Source organism: Lactuca saligna, chromosome 7, assembly GCF_052625555.1.
Source record: "Lactuca saligna cultivar CGN05327 chromosome 7, ASM5262555v1, whole genome shotgun sequence".
In the NCBI taxonomy this organism is placed as follows: Eukaryota; Viridiplantae; Streptophyta; class Magnoliopsida; order Asterales; family Asteraceae; genus Lactuca; species Lactuca saligna.
Genome location: NC_136423.1, coordinates 169785902 through 169811516, shown reverse-complemented (window position 1 = coordinate 169811516; position 25615 = coordinate 169785902). Strand labels below are relative to the sequence as shown.

At 32.9% G+C, this 25615-nt stretch overlaps 5 protein-coding genes across 10 annotated transcripts; 2 read left to right on the top strand and 3 right to left on the bottom strand.

The window, feature by feature from the left end:
* Positions 1-528: 528 nt before the first annotated feature.
* Positions 529-2222, bottom strand: LOC145006470 (putative protein phosphatase 2C 39). Of its 2 annotated transcripts, none has more exons than XM_078965553.1 (4): positions 2061-2222; positions 1733-1981; positions 1376-1652; positions 529-1297 (listed from the first exon to the last, which is right to left on the bottom strand). In XM_078965553.1, exons 1-4 carry the CDS (start codon positions 2064-2066, stop codon positions 1005-1007), a joined length of 825 nt encoding a protein of 274 aa, XP_078821679.1. In that variant the 5' UTR covers positions 2067-2222; the 3' UTR covers positions 529-1004. The 2 variants fall into 2 exon arrangements, with proteins under 2 accessions (XP_078821679.1, XP_078821680.1); XM_078965554.1 differs by having other exon boundaries at positions 1733-1959.
* A 2121-nt stretch (positions 2223-4343) lies between these two features.
* LOC145005565 (uncharacterized) lies at positions 4344-8718 on the top strand. 2 transcript variants are annotated; one of them, XM_078964650.1, is made up of 19 exons: positions 4344-4594; positions 4682-5028; positions 5109-5165; positions 5286-5313; positions 5389-5511; positions 5608-5719; positions 5828-5865; positions 5987-6040; positions 6166-6234; positions 6339-6455; positions 6582-6650; positions 6731-6810; positions 6899-7027; positions 7099-7345; positions 7430-7597; positions 7698-7886; positions 7981-8105; positions 8218-8400; positions 8486-8718. In XM_078964650.1, the coding sequence occupies exons 2-19, from the start codon at positions 4934-4936 to the stop codon at positions 8505-8507; spliced, it is 1905 nt and encodes a 634-aa protein (XP_078820776.1). In that variant the 5' UTR covers positions 4344-4594; positions 4682-4933; the 3' UTR covers positions 8508-8718. The 2 variants fall into 2 exon arrangements, with proteins under 2 accessions (XP_078820776.1, XP_078820777.1); XM_078964651.1 differs by lacking the exon at positions 4344-4594 and having other exon boundaries at positions 4925-5028; positions 5109-5133.
* Positions 8719-10645: 1927 nt separating this feature from the next.
* LOC145006239 (ribosomal protein L11 methyltransferase-like protein) lies at positions 10646-12355 on the top strand. The gene is made up of 5 exons (XM_078965327.1): positions 10646-10986; positions 11080-11163; positions 11232-11372; positions 11457-11690; positions 11766-12355. The coding sequence occupies exons 1-5, from the start codon at positions 10687-10689 to the stop codon at positions 12201-12203; spliced, it is 1197 nt and encodes a 398-aa protein (XP_078821453.1). The 5' UTR covers positions 10646-10686; the 3' UTR covers positions 12204-12355.
* Positions 12356-12444: 89 nt separating this feature from the next.
* Positions 12445-14590, bottom strand: LOC145006238 (transcriptional regulator ATRX-like protein). Its single transcript, XM_078965325.1, has 3 exons — positions 14293-14590; positions 12767-13942; positions 12445-12684 (listed from the first exon to the last, which is right to left on the bottom strand). The coding sequence occupies exons 1-3, from the start codon at positions 14359-14361 to the stop codon at positions 12619-12621; spliced, it is 1311 nt and encodes a 436-aa protein (XP_078821451.1). The 5' UTR covers positions 14362-14590; the 3' UTR covers positions 12445-12618.
* A 393-nt stretch (positions 14591-14983) lies between these two features.
* LOC145006240 (Yippee family putative zinc-binding protein) lies at positions 14984-16416 on the bottom strand. 4 transcript variants are annotated; one of them, XM_078965331.1, is made up of 5 exons: positions 16162-16416; positions 15995-16038; positions 15454-15735; positions 15299-15354; positions 14984-15218 (listed from the first exon to the last, which is right to left on the bottom strand). In XM_078965331.1, exons 3-5 carry the CDS (start codon positions 15691-15693, stop codon positions 15140-15142), a joined length of 375 nt encoding a protein of 124 aa, XP_078821457.1. In that variant the 5' UTR covers positions 15694-15735; positions 15995-16038; positions 16162-16416; the 3' UTR covers positions 14984-15139. The 4 variants fall into 4 exon arrangements, with proteins under 4 accessions (XP_078821457.1, XP_078821454.1, XP_078821455.1 ...); XM_078965328.1 differs by having other exon boundaries at positions 15454-15562; XM_078965329.1 differs by having other exon boundaries at positions 15454-15562; positions 16174-16413.
* Positions 16417-25615: the final 9199 nt, after the last annotated feature.

Sequence of the window (25615 nt, the reverse complement as noted above, 5' to 3'; positions counted from 1 at the left end):
ATACGATACATCATAATATCAAGTTTTATGATAAACGTAACATTATATAACCCAACACATACCAAAGGGTTTGTAGTCCAGCGGTATCAGGTGATGCCTTTCCTCTTTGAGGTCAATGGTTCAAGTCCCGTTGTGGACATAAATGTTGTTAGCTTAGGAGTAGATTAGATTTACGGGTTCAATATATATATATATATATATATATATATATATATATATATATATATATATATATATATATATATATATATATATATATATATATAATAACTAAGCGTCCAGATCGGCAATGAAACCATTAAAACGTATGATAAACTAAAACGAATGACAAAAGGAAAAGAAATAGACCAAATCTAATTTTATCTTGAGATTTATTCGTAAATTTATGGTAGAATATAATAATTTTATATTGAGACTTCTTCGTAAATTTATGGTAGAATATAAGACTTTAAAAAAGAGATCGGTAATGAAAATGAAACCGAGAAAAGTAAATCAAACGGATATTTTTTACCGATAATTAGTGTTTTTTATCGCAAACTATGATAAAATCATAAAACCGGTTTTTTGGATTCAAGCCGGTTTTTGGATTCAAATTGCACCTCCAAGACTCCCAACACGTTCCTTTATCCGGCCATGAATTTTCCGGCGACATCTTCGGTGATATTTACCGGCCAATATATCATGCGAAATTGCTTCCGATTCCAACTCAAATCATATCTTTTTTTCAAAACCAGGTTTTGTATGGGTCGATTTCGTTTCCAGACAATCCCATAATCACCTTCAGATCCACCATTGAAGCCCACGAAATTGAAATATTTGTAGAGTTGAAATCGTATAAACTTGCAGGAACAATTGAAGAAAGTTCGAAACTTTACTCATGGGTGAAATCCATTGTTTGTGTAAAAAGATTTTTTCTTGTATGTAATCCTCTTCTCCAACCAACAACTAAAGAACATCAAAACGTGTCATTTTACAGCGACTACATAAACACCACACAAAAAGCCTCATTGAAACCTAACAACAATGCAAGAAATATCATCCCTGCTCTTCTTCTCAACGGCCTCCTTGATGATTTTCTTCGCCGCCGATCGAGGGTCCTCCGTATCCTTCACGCAATCCACCGCCTCCTGATTCGACATCACCTTCCAAACACCATCACTCGCCAAGATCAAAAACTCAGTATCATCATCCACAGTCTCCACCAACACATCTGGTTCTGAACTTATATGCTCCTTCAACCTCCGGTCACCAAACGACCTCGTCATCGCCAAGCTCCCATCAACTCGCGCACAATCCCCTGCACAATTTCATCAATCAATCAATTCATTATTCACCACAACATATAACAATCGATCTTCTGATTTCAATTTAATACCTGGGTATTCAGTTACGAAACCCCCTTTTTCTTCAATGACCTTCCGCTCCTTGTTAGGCTCGTGATCGACGGACAACTGTTTTGCTACACCGTCGCGGCATAAAACCGCCCGCGAGTCACCGACGTTTGCCACCACTAACTTCTCGCAGTTTATCAGGATAGCTGTAACAGCTGTTGAACCTCCTTTACGCTTCTTGATCGCTTTATTGATAATCGTGGAGTCTGTAAATTCATACGCTCGCCTAATCGCTTCCTCCGGCTCCGACCAAAAGTCATGCTGATCGATCGTCAAGTCGAATGACATAATTAGCATCAAGAACACCATCAAAGTTAAATGGCGAGAAAATTTATAATTACCTGGTTTATGATATTGTCGAAGAGATGTGACCGGAGATAATCTGGAACTTCCTGGCTCAAATGGCCGTCGAATACAGCAAACAATCCAAGCTCATTGCCGTCGACCTGCTTAAATTGTGCATAAACATAATCCTCCATTGGATGTGGCTGTTTGCCCTCAACGGAATGGTATCCATGGGTTATCTTCTTGTTTATCCTGCTCCTCCCTTTTCCAGTTTCAACTGTAGCTGAACTCAGATCACGTTTTTCCTAGTGAAATTAGGTGGTGTATGATCAGAAATTCAAAATGTTGAACGAATTCATAAAAAGGGGGAGGGTTTTAGGGTACCTGCATCTTACATCCGACGGAAGCTTCAGCTTCTGGTTATTGATTTTTGGTCGTTTTCGCCGGCGTTATATAGGAAGAATCACCGACGGAGATTAAGCGGTGGAAGATGAGACATGCTGTAAAACTGCCACGGCGAAGAGGTTGATTATGACTCACGTATTCGTGTATAAATACTGGAGTTATTCTTTGTAGTAGTAAAGAAGTTTTAAAAAATTGTGGAAATTTTGATTAATAATTAGACAGACATATGTAAGTTGAAAAATCTTACTGAAAATGGGATATTGCATGTCTTTGTTGAATGAAAATGGTGAATACATATAATCTTATCATTTTGTGATTGTAAAAAAATAATTTTATTCCAAAACCACAAATAATGAAGATAGTTTCGAGGAGTCCATTTTACGTTGAATGGTAGTTTTTATTAGTTTACTAGGTGTAACTACCGTGTATTACACGGATTTATAAAAAAAATTAATATAAAGTTATAAGCATTACATAATAATTTATATAAATACAAAAGATATAATAAATGTAATGCAGCAGATTTGAAAAGTTATAAAACATTTTTTATGAAATTTAATAGAATAATCTACCTTACATATATAAATCTCACTAAAATATGAATTTTAAATTTAAGAAAATAACAAGTGGAAAAAAAATAATTCAAAAACTTTTAGAAATTAACATGTATCAAATTCAATGAGATAATGATATTTGACAAAATTGATTTTTATTTTTTAGGTTAGATTTTCCAATGGCTTTAATGCTTACTGGTTGATGATTTTAGGCTTCGATCCTTCACAAAAAAATATCCAAAGTTTCAATTCCTTTTTAGTAGGTTTCTTCCCATGGCCTCAATTTGGGCTTTTAATGATTGTGGTGTCACTCCTTTACAATACTCCTTTCTGTCCTTTGGCTCTTACAATGACTGAATGAAACGAGCAAATGTTCAAGGTACATTTTTTAAAAATTTTCGACTATTATTCAAGAATTCTCTTTGGTGAGTGACATTTTTTTTTTGGTTTTGATTGTTACGTGGTTAAAAATGGGTTCAATTTGATGGTAAATGAGGCAAGAAGATTTAAGATAAAGTTAGTTTTGAGTTTGATAAACAGTTACAAAAATCTTGATGGTAAAAAGCAATATGTGAATTGTGCAAGAAATCAATGCCAATATTGTTAACATTATGATCAAAATTTGAGATTTGGTTAAGTATGATGAACATCTTCTCCATCATTTGTTAATATTATGATCAAGAAAAAAGTCATAATGAACAATAATTAAGAAAATATTATGTTTATCTGGTAAGACAAATGTTTTAGTTTAAACAGAAAGTCTTTACTTTAATACACGCATCTGACGGGAGAAATCGAACCTGAAACTTTTGAGACGGGTTAGGTCGGGTTCGTGGTTATGGGATCGAGTATTACAATTTTTTTCTAAAACATTTTGACCCACTATCTTATCCTACCCTAAACCATTTATATTTTTATAATACTTGTACTATTATTAATAATAATATGATTTTAAAATTATATTATAGTATTATATGTAATTTTAGAAATATAATTTTTTTATGTACCTTATTACTACTTAGAGATTAATGATATTGTTTTTATTATCCATGTTAGAAATTTTAAATTTTATATGTTGATGATTATATTTAATTAACATATTAAACTTTGTAATGTTCCTAGGAATTGAAAGTACGAAAACATCAAGTTGTTTTTGTAGGAGATTGTATCAAAGGTAATAAAAATCCCAACTAGTAATTTTTAACCTATTGTCATTATAAATAAAAAGTTTGATACCAATAAATATATCATATACCCGTAAACATGATGATTATTTATTAACAGTATATCCAACATGACAAAACTGAATTGAAATACTATTTTATAACCAAGTATGGATATGGATGGAAATGTTACCATGAACCTAATGATCCTTAAACATTTTTCTGTTATAACAATGTTATATTAATCTTATTTAATTAATATTTACTCTATAAATAAAAGATTACATGTAAGGCCCAAAGTTAATTAATAAGCCCAGCTATCTAACCCATATTTTTCGACTTCATTCGATAGTTTTAATCTTAGGCTTTTAGCGCCTGTTGCCATGAACCTATTTTTTACGTCACGCTGACGTCTGCAATCAAGACACACATTTGCTTAGCTGTACTAAACGCTTCGTAGGTTGTACATTAATCATCAGAATCCTTATTATTTATTTATTTATTTGATTTTACTTTTTTTAAATGTCGTCCCATGTTTTTACTTTTTTACCACCCTCTTTCTCTGCCCTAGAGAACGGCCTCTCTGTACTCATATAATTTTTCCAATAATTTTCAAGAATCAAACACCATTTTCATATTCCATTTCCCCTATTTTTCTTGATCTTCTTCTAGAATTTCAAACCCACCATCTTCGACCCGCTGTTCCAATTCAATTTCACAAACCCTAGTTTTAATTTTCAAACATATTTAATTTTAATCCCCCCAAGTGTTTCAAGAAACACACACAAGTCCCAAGGTATACTTGCTTTCTTCGGGTGATATTTCGCTTTCAGTTTTGTTGTCCTTAAAGATTTCGAATTTAATCGTTCGACTGTCATTTCAGCGTCTTTCACTTTAAAACATCAATTATATTACATCAGTTGCGTCTCTGAATCGTTTCCCGTTTCCGCATTTCGATCTCCATCGTCAAAGCTGTCGCTCGCACTTATAGCTCCACTGCTCGATTTTGCTCCAATTGTTTACCCGAAGCATGTTTTGATTCGAAACGACAATGAATTGACATAAAGATTGATGATTTCAATTTCGAATTGAGGAATTCTGATCACACAAAGTCGCATACATCCATTGAGTGGAGATGGAAGATGCAACAGCTCTAATTGAGGCCACGGGATCTCGGTTTAGTAATATTGAACTCATTGGAAGGGGATCGTTTGGAGACGTTTATAAAGGGTAAAATTTTGTTCAACAATTACTTAATTCATTGTTGTTAATTCAACCTCTAATGATTGATATAATACATTGATTTACAGGTTTGACAAAGAGAACAACAAAGAGGTTGCTATTAAAGTTATTGATTTGGAAGAATCGTCAGTTCTTTTACCCTAAATCTTGATAATCCATCTGATAAACAATAGTCATTTAAAATGCTTTTTGGATTCTTCTTTCTTGTGTTTTTATGTTAAACTTTTTTTCTTTATGTTATGCAGAGAGGATGAAATTGAGGACATCCAAAAGGTACGAAATTTATCATACTAGTTGTATCGAATTAGTAAGAAAGATTTCAATTTTAATAAATCATATTTGTTACAGGAAATAGCAGTTTTGCAACAATGTCGATCTCCATATATAACTGAATACTATGGTTCTTATCTTCACAAAACTAAACTATGGATCATAATGGAATACATGGCTGGTGGCTCTGTTGCTGATTTAGTAATTTACTTCACCTTATCACAAATTCATATCTCCATTTATAATTTTTATTTTTTGGGATGAAAAAAGATTGTATTTTTTTAATTTATTCAACAGATTCAACCTAATCAACCTTTGGATGAAATGTCCATATCTTGCATCCTACGTGACTTGCTTCTTGCAATCGAATATCTCCACAATGAAGGAAAGATCCACAGAGACATAAAAGGTCAAAACTTGATAATGATTCATTGATTACTTTTTTGCAAATTTATATTCTCTAATGAACATTTTCTGACATTTAATGACAATGTTTGTATCTCTCTCTTATTGACAGCTGCAAACATTTTGTTGAACGAAAGTGGTGATGTTAAGGTATCAATCGATGCTTATTATTGCTATTTTTATTAAAAAGTTATGTTTTTTGTAACACCCTTGATAGGAAATGTTACGATTGCTACTAAAGTTGAAAACTTTCTTCTTTTTTTTGTGACAGGTGGCTGACTTTGGGGTGTCTGCACAACTTACAAGAACAATTTCTAGAAGAAAGGTATTAACTATTAACATTATTGTGTATTCATATGATCATATATCATATCTTTTACTAATATGCTAATAATCTTTTCTATTTATTTTTATGTCACAAATTTTTGTAACAGTTGTAGTTTGTAATAGACATTTGTAGGAACACCATTTTGGATGGCACCAGAAGTAATCCAAAATTCAGAAGGATACAACGAAAAGGTTATACATATATATTAATATATATCTATATATCTATATATTATATCATAATTATTTTGGAAATGGTGTTTGACTTTGGTTTGACTTTGCTTCATGCATTTCAGGCAGATATTTGGTCTTTAGGAATAACAGCAATTGAAATGGCAAAAGGGGAACCTCCATTAGCAGATCTTCATCCAATGAGAGTACTTTTCATTATACCTAGAGAAAGTCCACCTCAGGTCTTGATTTTTTTTTAAAAATTTTTTCCCTTTATTTCATCATTTAAATGATTTAATTTACAAAATCATCACTAAATTTATTATAATGTCACCTTTTTTTTTGTTTTTTTTACACGTGTCTTGCAGTTAGACGAGCATTTTTCGCGACCTATGAAAGAATTTGTCTCATTATGTTTAAAGAAATCGCCTTCTGAAGTACGTTACCTTTTTCGTTTCCCCCCCTTCAACTCTCCCTCGTTTGCGTATTTAGTCCCTGACTTTTTTTTATGACTCAGAGGCCAAGTGCTAAAGAACTCCTGAAGCACCGATTCATTAGGAATGCTAGAAAAACTTCAAAACTCCTTGAAAGAATCAGGTTTTTATTGTAATCTTATTACAATAGTTCATGACTTTATGCAATTTTTTACGATTGTAATAATTTTTTACAATTTTTTTTTTAACAGAGAACGACCAAAATTCCAAATCAAGGAAGATGATGATGATTTGGCAGATGGCACAACAGTTTTAAGGGAAGGATCTGACACGTTTAACATGACAAGGATTTCAAGAGTTGATGACACTGTTCGAGTCAGGTAGAGTAACAACTAAACCAATACCTTAAATTAAACATTTGACCAACTAGATTCTTACCTTAAACTCTCAGAAATGACGGCTGGGATTTCAGCATTAGCAGCTCCACAAATATAGGGACAGTTAGAAGCTCTGTTAGACCACCTCAAAATAAAGATAGAAAATCAGACACCCCTTCAACTCAAAAGAAACTACAAGTGCTCACCGGAAAAGTCGCCGGAGATGAAGAAGATATGTCTCTGGTGGGCGGCACCGGAACGGTGGTTATCCGGTCTCCGAGAGCACAAAGATCTTCATTTTCCGGCGATCAGAACACCATGGTAGGGTCCGCTTGGGTTATAAACTATTATATTCTAGAATCATCTAGTATTTTTTTTGGTTTTGACTTTTGACTGGTCAAACAGTCAAACATGTTGACTTCACTTGAAGATGCTTCCACTAGTGGGACCGTTGTATACCGTGGGTCCCACCATGAAGATTCGGATACCCCTCGGACTCCAAAGTCAAAATTGGGAATTCAAGAACGATCTTCCGTAGCTTCACCTGAAAATAGTGCCATAAATCTTGCAGAGGTTTTTTTTTTTTTTTTTTAAATTATAAATCTTTTCGATTATATGAATGTAATTTTGTAAATATGTAATCTAAAAACATTGATTGTCAATTTGTCATCAGGCAAAAGCTGCACTTCAAGGAGGGGGAATGAGGAAAGCAAAGTCAAGAGAAAGGTCTGGTTTGACCAAGGTCAAAAAAGATGTCCATGATGCAAGAAAGCCGTTGACTAAAGAAGAAGAGAGACTTAGAGTATCTGCCACGTCAGCATCTGCTACACTATCCACTCTGATAATCCCATCTTTGAAAGAGGTGGGAACTCCACTCATACTCATATTATTTCATTAATCAAACATAAGTATGATCAAAAAATGATTTTGTTTTTGCATATGTATATATGTTATAGGCTGTTTCTGATGATTTAGAGGCTTCAATTGTGCATAATGTTATAAATTCTTTGATGGATATGGAATACACAAAACCTGGTTCTTGTGAGTTTCTTGTTACAAGGTTGCTTCATCGGTTAGCAAGGTAAGCTTTTGGGCTTGTTTCTTTTTGACTTAATATGTTAAGCACTTAAAAGCTATTTTACTTATGCATGACTTTATGTTGCTTACATGACTTTTTTGTTTTTATTTTTCAGCTCAAAGGAACCAGCTTTGAAAAATGTGCAAGAAGTGGCGACACGTGGGTTTTCCAAGGGTAAAAAGGTCAATGAACAACCGGAGAATGTGAATCAAGAAGACGATAGTAAAAATAAGCAACAGAAAAATGAGGCTCAACCTAATGGAAACTTGGGCCCACTTGCGAGATTCTTGCTTTCAAGGTAATAATTGAATAGTATAATAAATCAATTAAAATTGTTTTTAATTTGTTATAACTTATAAATTTTTATCTTTGTTTTGATGTAGATGGCAGGGACATAGTCCTTAAGATGGTAACGCAACTTAGAAAGATTGGATTTTTTTGATTGCTGAGTATAACTTTTGTGATGCGAGTTGTGTTTTTTTATCGATTAATTTATTCAAATGTACATTAACTTTTGTGATGCGAGTTGTGTTTTTTTTTTTTATCATTAATTTATTCAAATGTACATAATATTTTGAGGAATCTGTAAAATTTTAATCTTAATTTTTTGGGTGGATATCGACTTTCCAGACTAGGGAGACTAGGGAAACAATTAATTAGACTATTTGATTCGAATATTTCGATTGATTTTTTGGTTATCAATTAGACTATTTGGTTTGGATTTTTTGATTGAGTTTTTGGGTTTTAATTAGACTATTTGATTTGGATTTTTGTATTGATTTTTTTGGTAAAACCGAATTATTATTTAAGTATTTGATTTGGATTTTTGGATTGATTTATTGGCAAAACCGAATTATTATTTAAGATTTAGAACTGATTTTGATTTGCAAAATAAGAACCAAATAATCTGAAAAGCTGGATAAAGCTTTATTTTTATTTAAATTAAGGGTTTAGGTTATTTTTGGTTACATAACTTTTGGTTTTGTGCTCATTTGGTCACTTAACACTTTTTAAGCTTTAAAAGGTCATCAAACTTTTGGCTTCGTGCTCATTTAGTCACTTAACTTTTGTTTTGGTCACATTTAATCACCAAACTTTTAAAATTGTGTTCATCTAGTCACTAAACTTTTAAATTTTTTTAAAAGTTTAATGACTAAATGAGCAAAATTTTAAAAGTTAGGTGACTAAATGAACACAAATCTAAAAGTTGGGTGACTAAATATGACCAAATCAAAAGTTAAGTGACTAAATGAATACAAAATCAAAAGTTTGATGATCTTTTAAAACTTAAAAATACTTAGTGACCAAATGAGAAAAAAATCAAAAGTTAAGTGACCAAAAATGATTTAAACCCTTAAATTAACAATTGAACAATTTGTATTATTTTCATTTATAGAAGTGATTAATATTCAAGTTATATATTTTTTAAAATGTCAGTTTTTTGGAAACCGAGTTAAAAAAATGATCCAAACAAATTGTAATTTACTAATTGAATTTGAATTATTTGGATTGTATCTGAAAAATTAAAATCAATTTGAAAATTCATTTTATTATGTCACATCGAATCCAATTTATCATTTTCAATAAAATCAAGAAATGAAAACAAATGCCAATCATATTCATATATTAATTAGAAAGTGGCTTATTAAGGGGGTGTTTGGCTAAGTTTTTGAAAGGGTAAAAGTTCTTTTTGAAAAAGTTGTGAAAAATTAGGTTTCTATGACTTTTCCAAAAATTTCATTTTTTTTATATAAAAAAGTAGTTTTTATAAGATTACCAAACATCTTTTACCTTTTTATCTTTTCCTAAAAGTTAAAAGATATTTTAAAAGATTAAACAAACACCCCCTAAAACTACACTTTATGTTTTAGAGTTTTGTGGCACATCTTTTTAGTATTGATATATGTAACCCTTATAATTTTATAATCTACATAAAAGGTCTCTGTCATGTTATTTATACAAAAACGATTCATATATTCCCTCCGTCCAAATATTATTTTTCACCGACAAAAAACATAAAGAAAAACATTAATTACCACTAACTTTATATAATAAAATGATAGTTTTGTCCTTACTTTGCAGTTAATGTTACATTAAATGCTTAGTTGGTTAAGTAATAATGAAAGGATATTTTGGTAAAAAATTTATTTATTTTTTGAAAGTAGACTATTATTTTGGAACAAACCAAAAATGAAAGATGGACTATAATTTTGGGACGGATGAATTATTTAAGGTTTTCATATATTAGTAGGTTTGAGCTCTATATATAGAAAATAAATTATAAAATTTGTCTCTGTAAATTATAAAAAAAATGTCCTTTTGTATTATTATTATTTTTTTTTTTACAGAAACAGCCCATGGGCAATTTCTAGTTAAGATAAAAACGAATTTGATGGTTGTGGTACATTTCCTCGATGGTTATAACAAGCGATTAATGTAAAAAAGATCGGATTTTTTTGGTTATCAAGTAAGCAATATAAACTAGGCTGTTCAGGTTAATATATGACTGGAGCCATAAAAATGTTTTGGGATAAGATTCTTGTGATATTTTTCACTTTGGCCCCTTGGAAATGTTAAGTGGGTAATGTCTCTGTATTCGCGCACAATTACAAACATGTCAATGCTGCTGAGTTCTTTTCGTAGTCATTTCTTCAAACAGTTGGCGTGCACTTCCTTCTCGTCGATTCGTGGCACAGCAAGTCTCGCTTCTGGTTCCAGTTCTATATTATTTGGTTCAACCAAAGATTACCCATCAAGAAATTTGACAGATTTCTTGAATTTGAGTTCAGTTCATGCAGCATTCTCTACATCTTCTTCTAATTCTGAAAGTCCGACAACTGGTTCGTACCTCTCTGTCGACATACAATGTCGTCAAGATGTTGCAGTAAGATTTTCAAGTTCTAAACACAACTTTTCATGTATACCCAATTGATTATCGGTCATGAAATCACTGAAAGTTCCAATCTTGTTTCCCCAGGATATGCTTTCGGAAGCTCTTTTATGTTTTGGTGCTACTTCCACAACCATGGTCGAGCCAGACACCTGCGACTCTAATGACGAGGTAAAACCCTTTTCGATTCAACTCCACAAATGTAAAGTTTCAAGCTTCATGACCATTTCACTTCGCAGGTTTCCATTGGTTCGATCTTCTTGGTATCTCAAGACGTCCATCAAAGTATCACATTCGCAGCTAATTCAATAGGTTTGAAAGAAACACCCGTTTACAAAGTCACAACAGGCTACCAATCTGATTGGATCGAAAATTCTCGAGTTACATCACTTTCTTATCAATTCTTTACACGAAAATCATTCGCGTATGATTATAATCTGTTATAAACTTACATAAAATTGCAGGAATCATTCCATCCCATTGAAGTTAAAGAAGGAGTTTGGATTATACCCGAGTGGATAACACCCCCAGATCTTCAAGCTACAATCATAACTCTAAACCCTGGCTTAGCATTTGGAACAGGAGATCACCCTACTACAAAATTATGTCTATTGCTATTACATGATTTAATCAAAGGGGGAGAAACAGTTCTTGATTATGGCACAGGTTCTGGGATTCTTGCGATTGCAGCATTAAAGGTAGTATTCATTCCTTCATGTTCTAGAATCTTTTTTTTTTTTTTTTTGGTTTAAAATCTTGACCATAAGGTACAGTTTGGTGCAGCGAAATCAGTTGGATTTGATATAGATCCTCAAGCAATAACAGCCGCACATTATAACGCTGTTCTGAACAACATAGGACCCAAGAATTTGGAATTGCGGCTTGTTCCTAGTAATCCTAACGACACCGGTTCTTCAAGAGAGGAATGGAATTGGGCTATGAAGAGTGAAGAGGAATTAGATGGGAATGGAATCATCGATGAGAAAGAGAAATACGATGTCGTTATTGGGAACATTCTTTTGAACCCTTTGTTAGATTTGGCAGATGAGATTGTTTCTTATGCGAAGCCTGGTGGTGTGGTTGGTCTTTCTGGGATTATCTTGGAACAGGTATCAACTGTTGTAGATCGATACTCGAATCTTCTAGAAGGTGTGACTGTCTCAAAGATTGATGACTGGGCTTGCATACGTGGCACAAAGAGAAATGCTTAGGTGGAGCATGCATGGATCAGTTATCAAGAATGAATGAGTTTTCGTACACGTGTTTTTGATGTATTAACTTTTTTCAATTTCAATGTTCTTAATGACATGGAGACATAATGTTTTTCCTTTTTTCGACATATAATGAAACAAAAAATCGAATATATGAGAAGTTTTTTCAATTAGTTTTACAAACAATCCATAACTTCCACACAAACATTTAACATTGTACATAAAATAAACAAAAGTCAAATGAAATGCAAACAGAATTAACACAAAGTGCTTCAAGCACAATTGTTTATGACATTATATTATGAGTACACATAAGTTAAAAAACAAAAAAAAGGGAAGTGTCACGTGTACAATTTGTAATTTGTATAACACAAATTAAACAAAACTTAAACCTTGGATTTGATCCATGCATTCATCACCTCTTCAGTTGCCTCCTAGCAAGAGCAGGAGCTCTGTTGGGGATATAAACCTTGTAGCTTACCTGTATCACACAACAAAATTCCATACATTAATTATTAGTTATACTCAAGGGTAAAACGGTCATTTAGTCTTTTAACACTCACTTGCACCATTTCACCACCCCTCATCACAGACATTGTCTTTTTCTCAAACTGTGAAGCCTCATTAGAACCAGAAGCAGAAGATGGTGTTTCCACTCCATCAGTTGACTTTTTGACCTCAACATTTTCATGGGTATTGATTATATTTTCCACCCTTTCAGTTGAAGATAAATCTGCACTCTGTAACTTTGGTTGTGATCCACTGGAGTCTGGTCCACTGTAAGTAGTATCAGTCTTTTCATGTTCATCTCTCCTCCATGTAAACCTACTCCTCTGAAGCACTGGTTGTGACACAGGATTTTCAACAACATTCTTTTCTTTATTATCAATAACAGGATCTACTACTGTTTTAGTTTGAATCCCACCTCTGAATCTACTTAGGTTTTCTAAAGCTTTTTGTCTCAAAATCGACTCCAAATCATCAACACCTGATTCAAGATTATCTTTTTCCTTACTCATCACAGATATGTTGTTGTTGTTATCAACTAATTCTTTCTTGGGTTCACCATCATTACTATCGTTGCTTTTACAAGAAGGGTAATCATAATCATGATCATAATCATACACCATCTCTTCTTTAACCTCATCATACCTTTTCATATCATCTCCTTCTTCATTCTCTGGTTGTGTTGCAATGGTGATAACAGATTTTAATCGCCTCGGGTTGTTTTCCATTGTTACATTCTCAATGTTATCATCATCATCATCTTTGTAAGGTGAAGAAGATCTCATATGTCTATTCCTATTCTTTCTATTTCCGTTTTTACCCTTGATTGTATTTGTATCTTCATCACTACTACTGTCTTCATCTCCACAAGTGGAGCAGCTTGCAGAATCACTAATATAATCATCTCTTCTTGACTTCTTCTTCTTCTTGATCTTCTTTTTGTTCTTTTTATCAGAATCGGATTTTTTCTTGGATCTTCTTCTCTTCTTCACAGGGAGTGAATCACTGGAGCTATCTTCACTATAAGATCTTCTTCTGCTTCGTTTCTTGCTACCCTTTACTTCATTTCTTGTGCGAGAGCGTGATTTTCTACTTTTATATTCGTCCTCTGAACTGGAAGATGAAATTAGTGATGAACTGGTTGAATCGTCATCAGAATAAGAAGAGTAAGAATCATCATGTCGACTAAGCTTCTTGGATTTATTTCTTCTACTTGTCTTTTTTCTACGAGCCTGAGCACATTGTAGCCAAAAGGATGATCCATATAAGCATTTGAAAAAGATAAAGATATGTAAACGAATTAGGGCAAATGCATTCGATACATGTTTGCCATTGTTGACCTCCCAACATATTCCAGTCCAAGTTTTAGAAGAACATATTACACCACAATACAGAAACTTAATTAGTTTCAACATATCGAAATCCAAAAATTTGGTTATCGAGTTGAGAGACAGGAATCGACTGAAATTTCGTATTTTAATAAAAAACGTCGTGGGAAACTGTCAATGTAGGATTAACTTATTGAGAAATCATACAAGAAGCCGAAACCCTAGAACTAGAAACATGTATGAATTTGACAAACCTCGGAGGAGATCTTCAGACTTTTTTTCTTCGAGTATTTTTTCTTGGAGGACGAACCACTCTTCCCCATTAAGCTTCTAATTCACTACTGATTTCACCTGCGATCAAAATACGTAAACAACAAAAAGGAAAACGAAAAGAGGGAAGATTTCGGGAAAACCAGAAAGATATTAGAATCATATATGCGATGAATCGATCAAATTAGCAGATTGCAACCGCCATTGAAGCCAAATCTCTCAATCTCTCATGATGCTCCGTGGAGCCACCAAACCACCAATAAGGGGTAAGAAAAGGGGAACGAGCAAAGTGTATCCAACAAGTAGATACATATTTCCCTTTTCGACAATATTGGTCCCCATACTATTAAACAATAACCAATTTTGGTCCTATAACTTTTTAGTCTTGGTCTAACAAGTTGTAACTAACGACGCAAAAATCGTAGATTTAAATCTTATTCTTGAAAGATGTTTAACATGTTAAAAGTTTTATTTCCTCTAGGTAAGTGTTATTTTTTATGAAGAACGCATTCACATATTTTGCACAAAATAGTTGTCAATTTCTACACCTTGTCCACATTTTAAGATAACATAAAAAGTAAAGAATAAAATACAATTTTTGTCTCATAGAATATGATACAAATAAAAAAAAAATATACATTGCATCCCTAAACACACACATACAACAATTCACCATATCAAAAACCTACAACACATCTTATTTATCACATTAAGCCTCAACTCCTTCATACAAAAACATATTTCCATCAATATTACACCATTTATTCTCAAGTATACATATCATATATCATATATCATATATATTATACTATATAGTCAAAACAACAAACATTAGGCTTCTTCAGCATCACTTGAACTTGGACGAGTATCAATGTAAAATTCTGAATCAAGACCATCCATTATCCTTCCTCTATCCAACACATAAACATAAAGTCAAACTAAAAGTCAAGTTCAATTGCTCATAATCACAAGAAAAGAGCTTAATGTTACCTTTCAAGAACAAATTTCCCTTCTTTATACTTCTGAGATTGTTCATGTGCTGTCTCCTGTTTTCAAGAATTCAAGATTCGTCACAAACTTTTCATATTTTACATTTTGAGATGCAAAAATTTACAAAAATGCACATAGAAACTGTGTAGACTTACATATTTCCAACCAACAATTTGTCCACAGCATACACAAAATATATCTGTAACTGTATGGATTCCTGAAAGCATCATCCTTTCCTCAATAGGTCCAGCTGTCACGTTCACCCTAAATAACAAAACGCTTGCACTATAGTAACTCCAATGGTTACCTCGATAGGTCAAAGTTGTATAGTAGAGGGACCAAAAATGTAAAAATATATCATCCATGAAGGATATGTTAATAACATCTTCATTCATTTCCAATTGTTTGTGAGCCTGATTTGCCTACTCGCATCTCCACTGCAAATAGGTGGGAAGATGGAGTTTAATCACTCGTTGTTTTAAGGAAGAATTTACAAGATTTAGTTAGTATACCATAAATTTGATTTCTTGATGAATTTTTCTCAGTATTTTTAGGCGATAGATAAGAACAGGGCACAATTGGCTCAAATTAACCTAAGATCGAATTATATGAAAGACATAGTTGAAATGTGTGTTGGAAGTGGGGATTATCAAATCAATTGGTACACAAAGAAAAGATGAAGTTTGAGTAACTTACACGTTGCTGAAAAGGTATGCTTTTCCTCTGCGACAATGGAAACCCTAATTGTATCACAAAAGAACATGCAAATTAGCGTTGCATATCATATAAAATGTTAAAATCCTTCATAACCTAAAATTGAAACTTGTAACAGTATAATTGAACGGAGTAGATGAAGATCATACGCAAATCATTACCCGGGAGATGACACTCTCGGCGAGGGCAAGATTTGTTTTGCAGAACTTGCATTTGTAAGTTCTTCCCTCCAACTCCACCAAAAATATCCGACCCATTTGTCACCTTGAAGCACTGAAATTCAAAACTGTTTCAGTTGTGACAGATTTATCTGAATCAAAACCCTCGAACTGATTTTCTTGTGGAAGAAATAGTGGCGAACTTGGATGTGACTAGTGAGCAGAGAAATAATCCACCGCCTATTTTCCTAACGCTGTCGTTATCGTTGTTAAAATAGTTGGGCCTAGTTGGACCATTTAAGGCCCAACCTGCTAAATTTGGGCCAACACTCACTATTCTTTTTTTTTTTTTTTTTTTGAATTTTGAAAAATGATTTCATTGTAATTACTAACGTAATAATTTAATTTTCAAATTTCAAGATAGCTTTTTTATGATTATTGTGATTTATTTTTCTTTACTTTTTAAAATGATATAATTGTTTTTTTTTCTTTTTTAGATGGTTACTTTTGTTGGGAAAATGTTGTGTTGTGACTATGATGCTTTATTTTAAGTAATGGGTTGTTTGATAGTTGCTAACCGAATCAGATTTGACTGAGTAAGGGTCTGATTGGGTATGAAGGTCTGACTGCATCTGCTCCTGAGTGAAACCTTGTTGTTTGATTAAGCATCTGATTAACTATTATAACCACTGAAAATGACCATTTTACCCTTCAACATTTATAAAAAATATTTCTTAAATATATGTTTATTTGGTTACATTTATCTAACATACCGAACAAAACAATCATATAAAAAAGACTTCTTAAATATAAATCCTGAATTTCATTATATTCTATCTATTTATTGTAAGAAATCTTGACACCATTTTGATGTAATCAAATGCCCTGGTTCCAACAACCATCCCACCTCACAAGTTTTTTTCTCCGTTCTTTTATTGAGCTCCACGAGTTCTTGAACATAATCTGTCATAACAATGAAAACAAATTAACCACATATACCATACTTTATGATTTCGTTTTGGGTATTTTAATAATTAACCTCAAACATTATCATATATTGAAGTATATTATACTTTTAGTTAAAGCACCATTATACCAAATCATGTCCCCAATTGGTTTTTACCAAATTATCATATAACTCAACTTCACAATGTGGCATGAAAAAAAATCTACAACAAGAAAGAAAGAATATGCTACAAGAAGATTAGATGTTGGTCAAACAGGAAGATCACTCATGCATTCTATCAAACACTTGGTTGGCATGGAAAAGTATCAAATACAAACATGATCAATTGACAACCATAGATAGAAAGTCATCTGAACAAGAGCACAAATAAAAAAAATAAAAAATAAAATAAAATAAAAAATAAAAAGTCAGTTGTACAACATTATAAGATCACGTTCTTCACCATTAATTCCAATATCATTTTCAATACCCAAAATTGAATGTTCAAATCAAACTAACTATGCAAATCCCGGATTACATCAACAATTTTTGATCAGACATCTTCATCGATCCAAATACACGAGAGAAGAAAGGTGAAACATACCTTGTATTTAATAGCCACCAAAGCAAACTAGAATCACTGTATTTTTGACATGTTGGACCTAATTTGAAGAAAAATATCGTTGATTGAAGAACTTTGTGTCAATAATGTCGATTAAAGAACGTTCACCCTTATTAACGTTCTCACACATGGAGGTCGGAGAAGGGAGGAGCAACGTGGGATGGAGGTCGTAGGAGGGAGGTTCGGCGAAGGAAGGAGCTAGAGAACGGAGGTGATGAAGAAGGCGCTCTATTGAAGGCGTTGGAAAGAGACGTGTTTTTTTATCAGGGCACGAATGTCTTTCTTCCATCACGTACTCAGTCAGCTTCTATTTTCTATAGGACCGAGTCAGATCAATTTTTTGAATGGAGACCGGGTCAGATGCTCAATCTAAACAAATCAAACATTGTGACCGGACCGAGTAAGACAAAAATGTCTGACCAGATCGGGTCAGCACCAAATCAAACAGGTCCTAAGTTACTAACCGACGATAGGCTTGCACCAAGATAACATATTAACATAGGGAGTGTAAAATTAAAACTGCCAAATTTGTATATTGTAAATAGTATAGGGACCATTATTGTAAATCCTATTATTTATTTTAGAGAGATTAGGGGGGTGTTTGGCTTGTCTTTTGAAAGGGTAAAAGTCTTTTTTGGAAAAGATAAATGGCAAAAGATGTTTGGTAAATATATTTTAAAAGTGACTTTTGGATTTGAGATAGAGGGAAAAATGACTTTTTGGAAAAGTTAGGAAAACCTGACTTTTTGTAACTTTTCCAAAAAGTTCTTTTGCCTCTCAAAAAGACAAGCCGAACACCCCTTAGGTCTACAGAGTTTTGGTTAGTTTTGGTTAATCGTTGAATTTAGAACTATGAATTTTTGACTTATGTCTTTGAAAGTTTTGAATGCATATAAAAGTTTCTATGACACGTAAACAACTTTAAAGAAAATGTATTTTCGTGAACCATGTGTAACTAAAATTTAAATTGTTAAAACCATTTTCATTTAATAAACAATTTTATTTTTTATTTTGTTAATGCATACATTCACCTCACACAAGTAATAAAACCAAACAAATGTGCATAATTAATGCCTATACCTAAACTCAATTTTATGGGTAGTATAACAGTGTTTGGCCAAAAACTATGGACAAGAAAATCTCTAAGCTGGTCACTAAAAACAAACTAGAAAATGACCACCAAACACTATCGTAAGCTCTCCATCGTCTTCCCTGGTCAAAGTCACAACGAGCAACATAGGGCAGCGGGGTGCCTTATTGTTGGGCTATGTATGGTGTTGGCCTTATCAAAGGGGAACCTTTTAGTGTTGGGTGCTTTAGTGTTGGACTGAGTTGTCTGAGTTATCTGATAAAATGATAATTCTACACTTATGTTTTTTAATTTATTCATGTATATTACTAAATTATAAAAATTCCAGCATCAATATCAATTGCTAGAAAAAAAAAATTATACATTTATATGTTAAACATAGAAACATAAAACGGTTTCACATTTCACAAATTCACAAACAATAATTATTAATTTTCAAATTTTAATAACACAGAAAGATTTTATAAAATAACAACCCTAGCAGCTGATGGACAAAAATCAATCTTCAAAAACATGTATCAAAGCTAACAACAAATTAAAATAAAAATTGATTTCGTGTGTAGACTTCAACTATATAATCACTTTCATGTGTATATTTTAAGAACAGTTTTCACACCAATGGATTTATAGAAAAAAAATATGGAAAAGCAAATCTAATGAGTCACGATGGCTTAGTGGCGACAACTCACAGTTGAGCACCGATGACGCACCAACAAAGGATCAAGGGTAGAGACAGGTATTGTCGAGGGAGGAGATCATCATTGATGAGGTCGACACTTTCAGAGAATGGCATCAGATCTTGTAGCTTGGTGTCAGAAACTTGTGGGTGTGCGATGTTGACGACGGGGGTGGCGGTGTTGTGTGAGGTCAACAATAGGAAGAGGTGGTCGACGCATTAGTTGGTCAGAGGTAAGAATATACTGGAGAGATGATATAGTGAAGATGGGTGTATGTTGGATGGAGGTGTGCATATAAGAGCAAAAGGAGGAATGATATCTTTTTTACTATTTAAATACACGGTGAAGTTTGAAATTTTAATAGGCTTTTATTCATATGCTACCAAATATCTCAAATCTAAAAAATCAGCAGTTTCCACTTAGATGTATCCTTAAAAGTGTTAAGAATATCTCTTTAAGAATAACATAACCCCACTCATTAATACACAAATGGATGTTAAATATCTATATCTTAAAAACACAAACACACAAACTTCCCAACTTGAACAGTTTATTTAATATAAACCAGTTCGATTATACATCAACTTACATCAGAAAAACTCACTACAATCACACTCACTCTCGGATGAAAAATAAGAACAAGATCTAAAGACAATGAACTTCTACTAGAGAAACCCTAACAGATACCGAGAGAACAAAGAAGATGTGTGTATCTTGATCTGAACAACTGAACTACAATACTTCGGACACAAGATACTTTACCAACCCGTATACCACCCTAAGATCCGCGCGTTAACCCGAGCATTAACCCGAAATATATCACCTGCATAAAAACTTATACACTCTACCCACAAATAGCAATATTGTACAAAACATACCCTTCACATTTAATGTTCAGTTTGTAAATACTAAAGGTATTTTTCAACACCCCCCCACAAACTGAACATTAATACAACTTATGATTTATTATATTTAAAAATATTTATTAAACCTAGTCTATTAGAAATATATTCATGTTGAGAAGATCCAAGAGCTTTAGTTAAAACATCTGCATTTTGATTTAAAGAATTAATCTTATTAACTTTTATAATATCATTTTCAACCTTTTCTCTAACAAAATGGAGATCTACTTCAAAATGTTTAGATCTCTCATGAAATACAGGATTTAATACAAGTTTGATTGCTGATTCATTGTCACAAAAAATATTGACTGGAGTTAAACCAGTTATTCCCAAATCATATAGTAATTTTAGAATCCAAATTACCTCACAAGTTACAGATCCTAATGCCCTGTATTCAGATTCAGTGGAAGAACGAGAAACAGTGCTCTGTTTCTTGCTTTTCCAAGATACAAGTGAACCAGCAAAATAAACAAGATATCCTGTAACAGATCTTCTACTAAACAAACATTTTGCCCAATCAGCATCAACAAAACCAATGAGACTAAGAGAATCAGTTTTTGTTATATGAATTCCTTTCCCTGGACAATCTTTTAAGTATCTCAACAATCTTAAAGCTATATTCACATGAGATTTATAAGGTTTATGCATGTACTGACTCAAAATTTGCACAACATATGAAATATCAGGTCTTGTCATAGTTAAATAGATCAGTTTACCAATTAATTTTTGAAATTCTGTAATATTTACCACATAATCAGAAGGATCTAGATCACATTCTTTCTTAATAACAAGATTAGGTTCCAAAGGTGTTTTAACAGGTTTACAGGCAAGCATACCAAACTCTTGTAGCAATTCCAAACAATATTTCCTTTGATTTAGACAAATACCCTGATCTGTTCTAATTACTTCAATTCCAAGAAAATATTTCAACTCTCCTAAATCTTTTATCAAAAATTGAGATTTTAAAAAACATTTAACATTTTCTAATTCATCTTTACAATTTCCAGTGATAATAATATCATCCACATAAACCAACAAAATGACTATAACATGTTTTATTCTTTTAACAAATAATGAATAATCATTAATACTTTGTTCAAAACCAAATGAAGAAAGAGAAGAACTCAATTTCTCATTCCATTTCCTAGGTGCTTGTTTAAGCCCATAAAGTGATTTGATTAACCTACAAACTCTATTATCCTTTTTTGAATGATACCCTTCAGGAAGTTGCATATAAACATTTTCAGACAAATCACCATATAAAAAAGCATTATTTATATCCAATTGATATAAAGGCCATGCATGATGAATAGCTAAAGTTAAACAAATTCTGACAGTAACAATTTTAGCAACAGGAGAGAAAGTATCCTCATAATCTATACCTTCTCTTTGACTGTACCCTTTAGCAACTAACCTAGCTTTATATCTTTCAATTTCTCCATTTGACTTATACTTAATTTTATAAATCCAACGACAACCAATAGCTTTTCTTCCCTTAGGAAGATCTACTATTTCCCAAGTATTATTCCTATATAGAGCTTCCATTTCTTCATTCATTGCTTTTATCCATTTAGGATCTAAAACTGCTTCACTGTAAGTTTTAGGTTCTACTGTTTTATTAAGATTAGCAATAAAGTAATAATTTTCAGAATTTAAGGCTGAGTAATTGACAGATCTTTCTATACCATATTTATGTTTTCCTTCCACAACATAATCACTAAATCTAAGAGGCATATGAACACTACGTCCGGACCTTGTGACCCTAGAGGACTGTTCTTCAGAAGGACTAGTATTAATTAAAACATTTTCCTCAGTCAATAAAGAAGAATTTGGAACCACCTCATCAGATGAGGGCACATCTGCCTCACCAGACTGGTTGCTGACATCAAAAGAAACAGTCTCATCCAAGTTATGGTCTGCATCAATACCACTCAACTGATGGGCACCTCTCAGTTCATCTAAATTAGTATTGTCTAGTAAAACACTAGAAGATATTGACTCATCATAGGAAAAAGGATCATTCAAAGCAACATTAGATTTATCTGTTAAAGATGAATGCTTTAGCTTGAAAGGAAAAACAGACTCATAGAATTTTATATCCCTGGAAACAAAAATAAGATTTGTATCAAGACTTAATACTTTATAACCCTTTTTATCAAAAGCATAACCAAGAAATATACACTTATCAGCTCTTTCAGAAAATTTGTCAGAATTATTTAACTTTGTTGCAAAACATAAACAACCAAAAACCCTAAGTTTATCAAAAACAGGAGCAGTTTTATAAACCAACTCATAAGGAGAAGAACCATGTAAAACAGATGTAGGAGTTCTATTAATTAAAAAAACAGCAGTTAGGATTGCCTCTCCCCAAAATTTTAAAGGTAACCCAGATTGAAACATCAAAGACCTTGCAACATTAAGAATATGTCTATGTTTTCTTTCAACCACTCCATTTTGTTGTGGAGTGTGAACACATGAAGTTTGATGCAAAACACCTTTAGATTCAAACAATTGTCTCATTTTAAAATTCAAAAACTCAGTTCCATTGTCTGACCTGACTGTTTTAATTTTAACTCCAAATTGATTAAACAAAATATTAAAGAAAACAAGAACACAACCATAAACTTCATCTTTTGATTTCAACAAATAAACCCATGTAGCTCTAGAATAATCATCAACTATGGTTAAAAAATACCTAAATCCTTCTGAAGTTGTCACTCTATAAGGTCCCCAAACATCCAAATGTATTAACTCACCCAGTTTAGTAGTAACATGTTGACTAGCAGGAAATGACTCCCGAGTTTGCTTAGCCTTATGACATACATCACAGGGTGGCAGTAGTTCATTACCAAAATTTAATTGAGTTCTTAAAGATCCTAGGGCTTGATCAGAAGGATGACCAAGTCTATTATGCCAAGTTAATTTTGACACACAACACACAGAAACAGAATGACTATTACTACACAAATTACCTGAAGGTTCACTATTGATGTAATAGAGACCCTCAGATTCTCTACCATTCCCCACCATCTCCTTTGATTGTAAACCCTGAATTTTACAACTATGTTCATTAAAAACAACCTCACAATTACTGTCTTTACAAACCTTATGAACAGACAACAAGTTAACATTAAAATCAGGAACAGCAAAAACATCAAAAAGAGTCAAAGAATTAGACAAATTTAAATTTCCAATTTTTTCAATTTTAGCTGAAGTACCATTAGGATGGCTAACCAGAAGATCTAATTTAGATACATCCACAGTATCATGAAGAAGAGACTCAGAAGCAATCATATGTTGATTAGCTCCAGAATCAACAATCCACTTTAAAGGACTAACAGAGGAATTAAAGGCTTGAAACAGACAAGTACCTGCCATATTAACACTGGCAGAGGTTTCCTCATTAAGCTGTCTATCACCAATAAGTTGTAAAAATTTGAAGTATTGTTCCTTTGTGAGCTGATGAAATTCTGAATCCCTACTAGAATCAGGAGTACTAGAAGGAATAGAATTACCAGAAGTAGTAGTAGAGGAATTGGCAGAAACATTTTTATTAAAGTTATTCTGATTACTAGACTCATTTCTTGACTTAAAATCTTTGGGATAACCAATTAGCTTATAGCATTTATCAATTGTATGACCTTTAATTCCACAATTTTTACACTGAACAGATTGAGTCTTATTTTTATTAGTGTTGTTAAACCCAGATTTGTTATTAAACCTGCTATTAAAAACAGCAGGTTGAGACTTGGAAAAGGACTGTGAAGACTGAAGAGAAGACAAGGATCCATTTCTTTGAATAGATTCTTCTCTTGAAAGAATAGAAAATGCAGTTTTAACATTAGGTAAGGGTTCCATTAACAAAATATGACTTTTTACTTGACCATAGGACTCATCAAGCCCAGACAAAAATTGCATAAGTTTCATGAGATTAGAATGATCTTTCATTTTGATAGCAGCTTCACAAGTACACTCAGTCAAGCTAGTAAGACCATCAAATTCCTTCCACAAGGAATCAAGTTTATTAAAATAGTCAGACAAGGAAATTCCATTTTGTTTAAGTGTATTAATTTGTTGATGTATATTAAACACCACAGATCCATCTGACTTATTATAAGTTTCAAACAAATTATTCCAAATATCCTCAGCTACCTCAGAGTAAGCTTGACTCTGATATATAGAATCAGAGATAGAAGATAAAAGCCAGGAACATACAACAGCATTAGCCCTATCCCACTTAGATTTTTTTGACTCATCAACACTAGTTTTCTTAAGAGTACCATCAATAAATCCAAGTTTATTCCTAGCTTTGAGAGCTCTAGAAATAGAACTCTTCCATAATCGAAAATTTTCATTTCCAGTTAATTTTGTAGTAACTATTGAAGTAATAGCATTATCAGATGGATGAATGTAGAGAGGATCATCAAAGTTAATTGACTCATCCTTTCCACTTCCACTAGGTATAGAACCAGAATCACCATTCGAAGTAGTGTCTCCGGCCATTTAAAAGGGAGTAAAGAACAACAAATAATACCACAAACCGAAGACAACAGTACTGATCTAATGTCCAGATGGTCACCAGGTATGTTAGGGCCCAAGACAATCAGTACAGTGTCAAAGAACAAAGAAGCAAGAACATATAATGCAAGAACCAGACAATGGTGTGCACAATACAGACACAGATTCCCAATCAATAGAAAAAAAGGAACAAAACAGTCCTCACAGTGAGTTGGAAGCGACCAAAGGAATCGACTCTCTAAGTCCGTTCTCTACTAGGGTTTATCGGTGATCAAATCCGACCCCTAGAGAGTTATTTCAGAGTAGAGATTAATCGATTATGATATCTTTGAAGATCAACGGAAGCGAAGCGCTAATACCACAAGCGTTTATTCCAACTTTACTTGTTACCTGCAAGAATCAAAACATTCTCGCAGTACCAGGATCTTGAACAAGAAACATACAAAAACTGTAAAGAACAGAAATGATCTTCTCAAGACGAAATCAGAAACATACCGTCCTTAGATTGATGATCCGATGATGAAAATCACGATCGACCGTCTTACAACAACAAATCGGAGCCTGAAAGCTCTGATACCATCTTAAAAACACAAACACACAAACTTCCCAACTTGAACAGTTTATTTAATATAAACCAGTTCGATTATACATCAACTTACATCAGAAAAACTCACTACAATCACACTCACT

Coding starts and splice junctions, on each gene's coding strand:
- LOC145006470 (XM_078965553.1), bottom strand. Junction 1,653..1,732: donor TCGACAATATCATAAACCAG/GTAATTATAAAT, acceptor ACGATCGATCAG/CATGACTTTTGGTCGGAGCC. Junction 1,298..1,375: donor TTTCGTAACTGAATACCCAG/GTATTAAATTGA, acceptor GAAATTGTGCAG/GGGATTGTGCGCGAGTTGAT.
- LOC145005565 (XM_078964650.1), top strand. CDS start 4,934: ATGGAAGATGCAACAGCTCTAATTGAGGCCACGGGATCTCGGTTTAGT. Junction 5,166..5,285: donor GTTATTGATTTGGAAGAATC/GTCAGTTCTTTT, acceptor TATGTTATGCAG/AGAGGATGAAATTGAGGACA. Junction 8,106..8,217: donor TTGCTTCATCGGTTAGCAAG/GTAAGCTTTTGG, acceptor TTTATTTTTCAG/CTCAAAGGAACCAGCTTTGA.
- LOC145006239 (XM_078965327.1), top strand. CDS start 10,687: ATGTCTCTGTATTCGCGCACAATTACAAACATGTCAATGCTGCTGAGT. Junction 11,164..11,231: donor CCTGCGACTCTAATGACGAG/GTAAAACCCTTT, acceptor TTCACTTCGCAG/GTTTCCATTGGTTCGATCTT. Junction 11,373..11,456: donor ATTGGATCGAAAATTCTCGA/GTTACATCACTT, acceptor ATAAAATTGCAG/GAATCATTCCATCCCATTGA.
- LOC145006238 (XM_078965325.1), bottom strand. CDS start 14,361: ATGGGGAAGAGTGGTTCGTCCTCCAAGAAAAAATACTCGAAGAAAAAA. Junction 13,943..14,292: donor GTCTGAAGATCTCCTCCGAG/GTTTGTCAAATT, acceptor CAATGTGCTCAG/GCTCGTAGAAAAAAGACAAG. Junction 12,685..12,766: donor GGGGTGGTGAAATGGTGCAA/GTGAGTGTTAAA, acceptor TGTGTGATACAG/GTAAGCTACAAGGTTTATAT.
- LOC145006240 (XM_078965328.1), bottom strand. CDS start 16,269: ATGGGTCGGATATTTTTGGTGGAGTTGGAGGGAAGAACTTACAAATGC. Junction 15,355..15,453: donor AAATTGTTGGTTGGAAATAT/GTAAGTCTACAC, acceptor TCTTGAAAACAG/GAGACAGCACATGAACAATC. Junction 15,219..15,298: donor GGGAAATTTGTTCTTGAAAG/GTAACATTAAGC, acceptor TGTGTTGGATAG/AGGAAGGATAATGGATGGTC.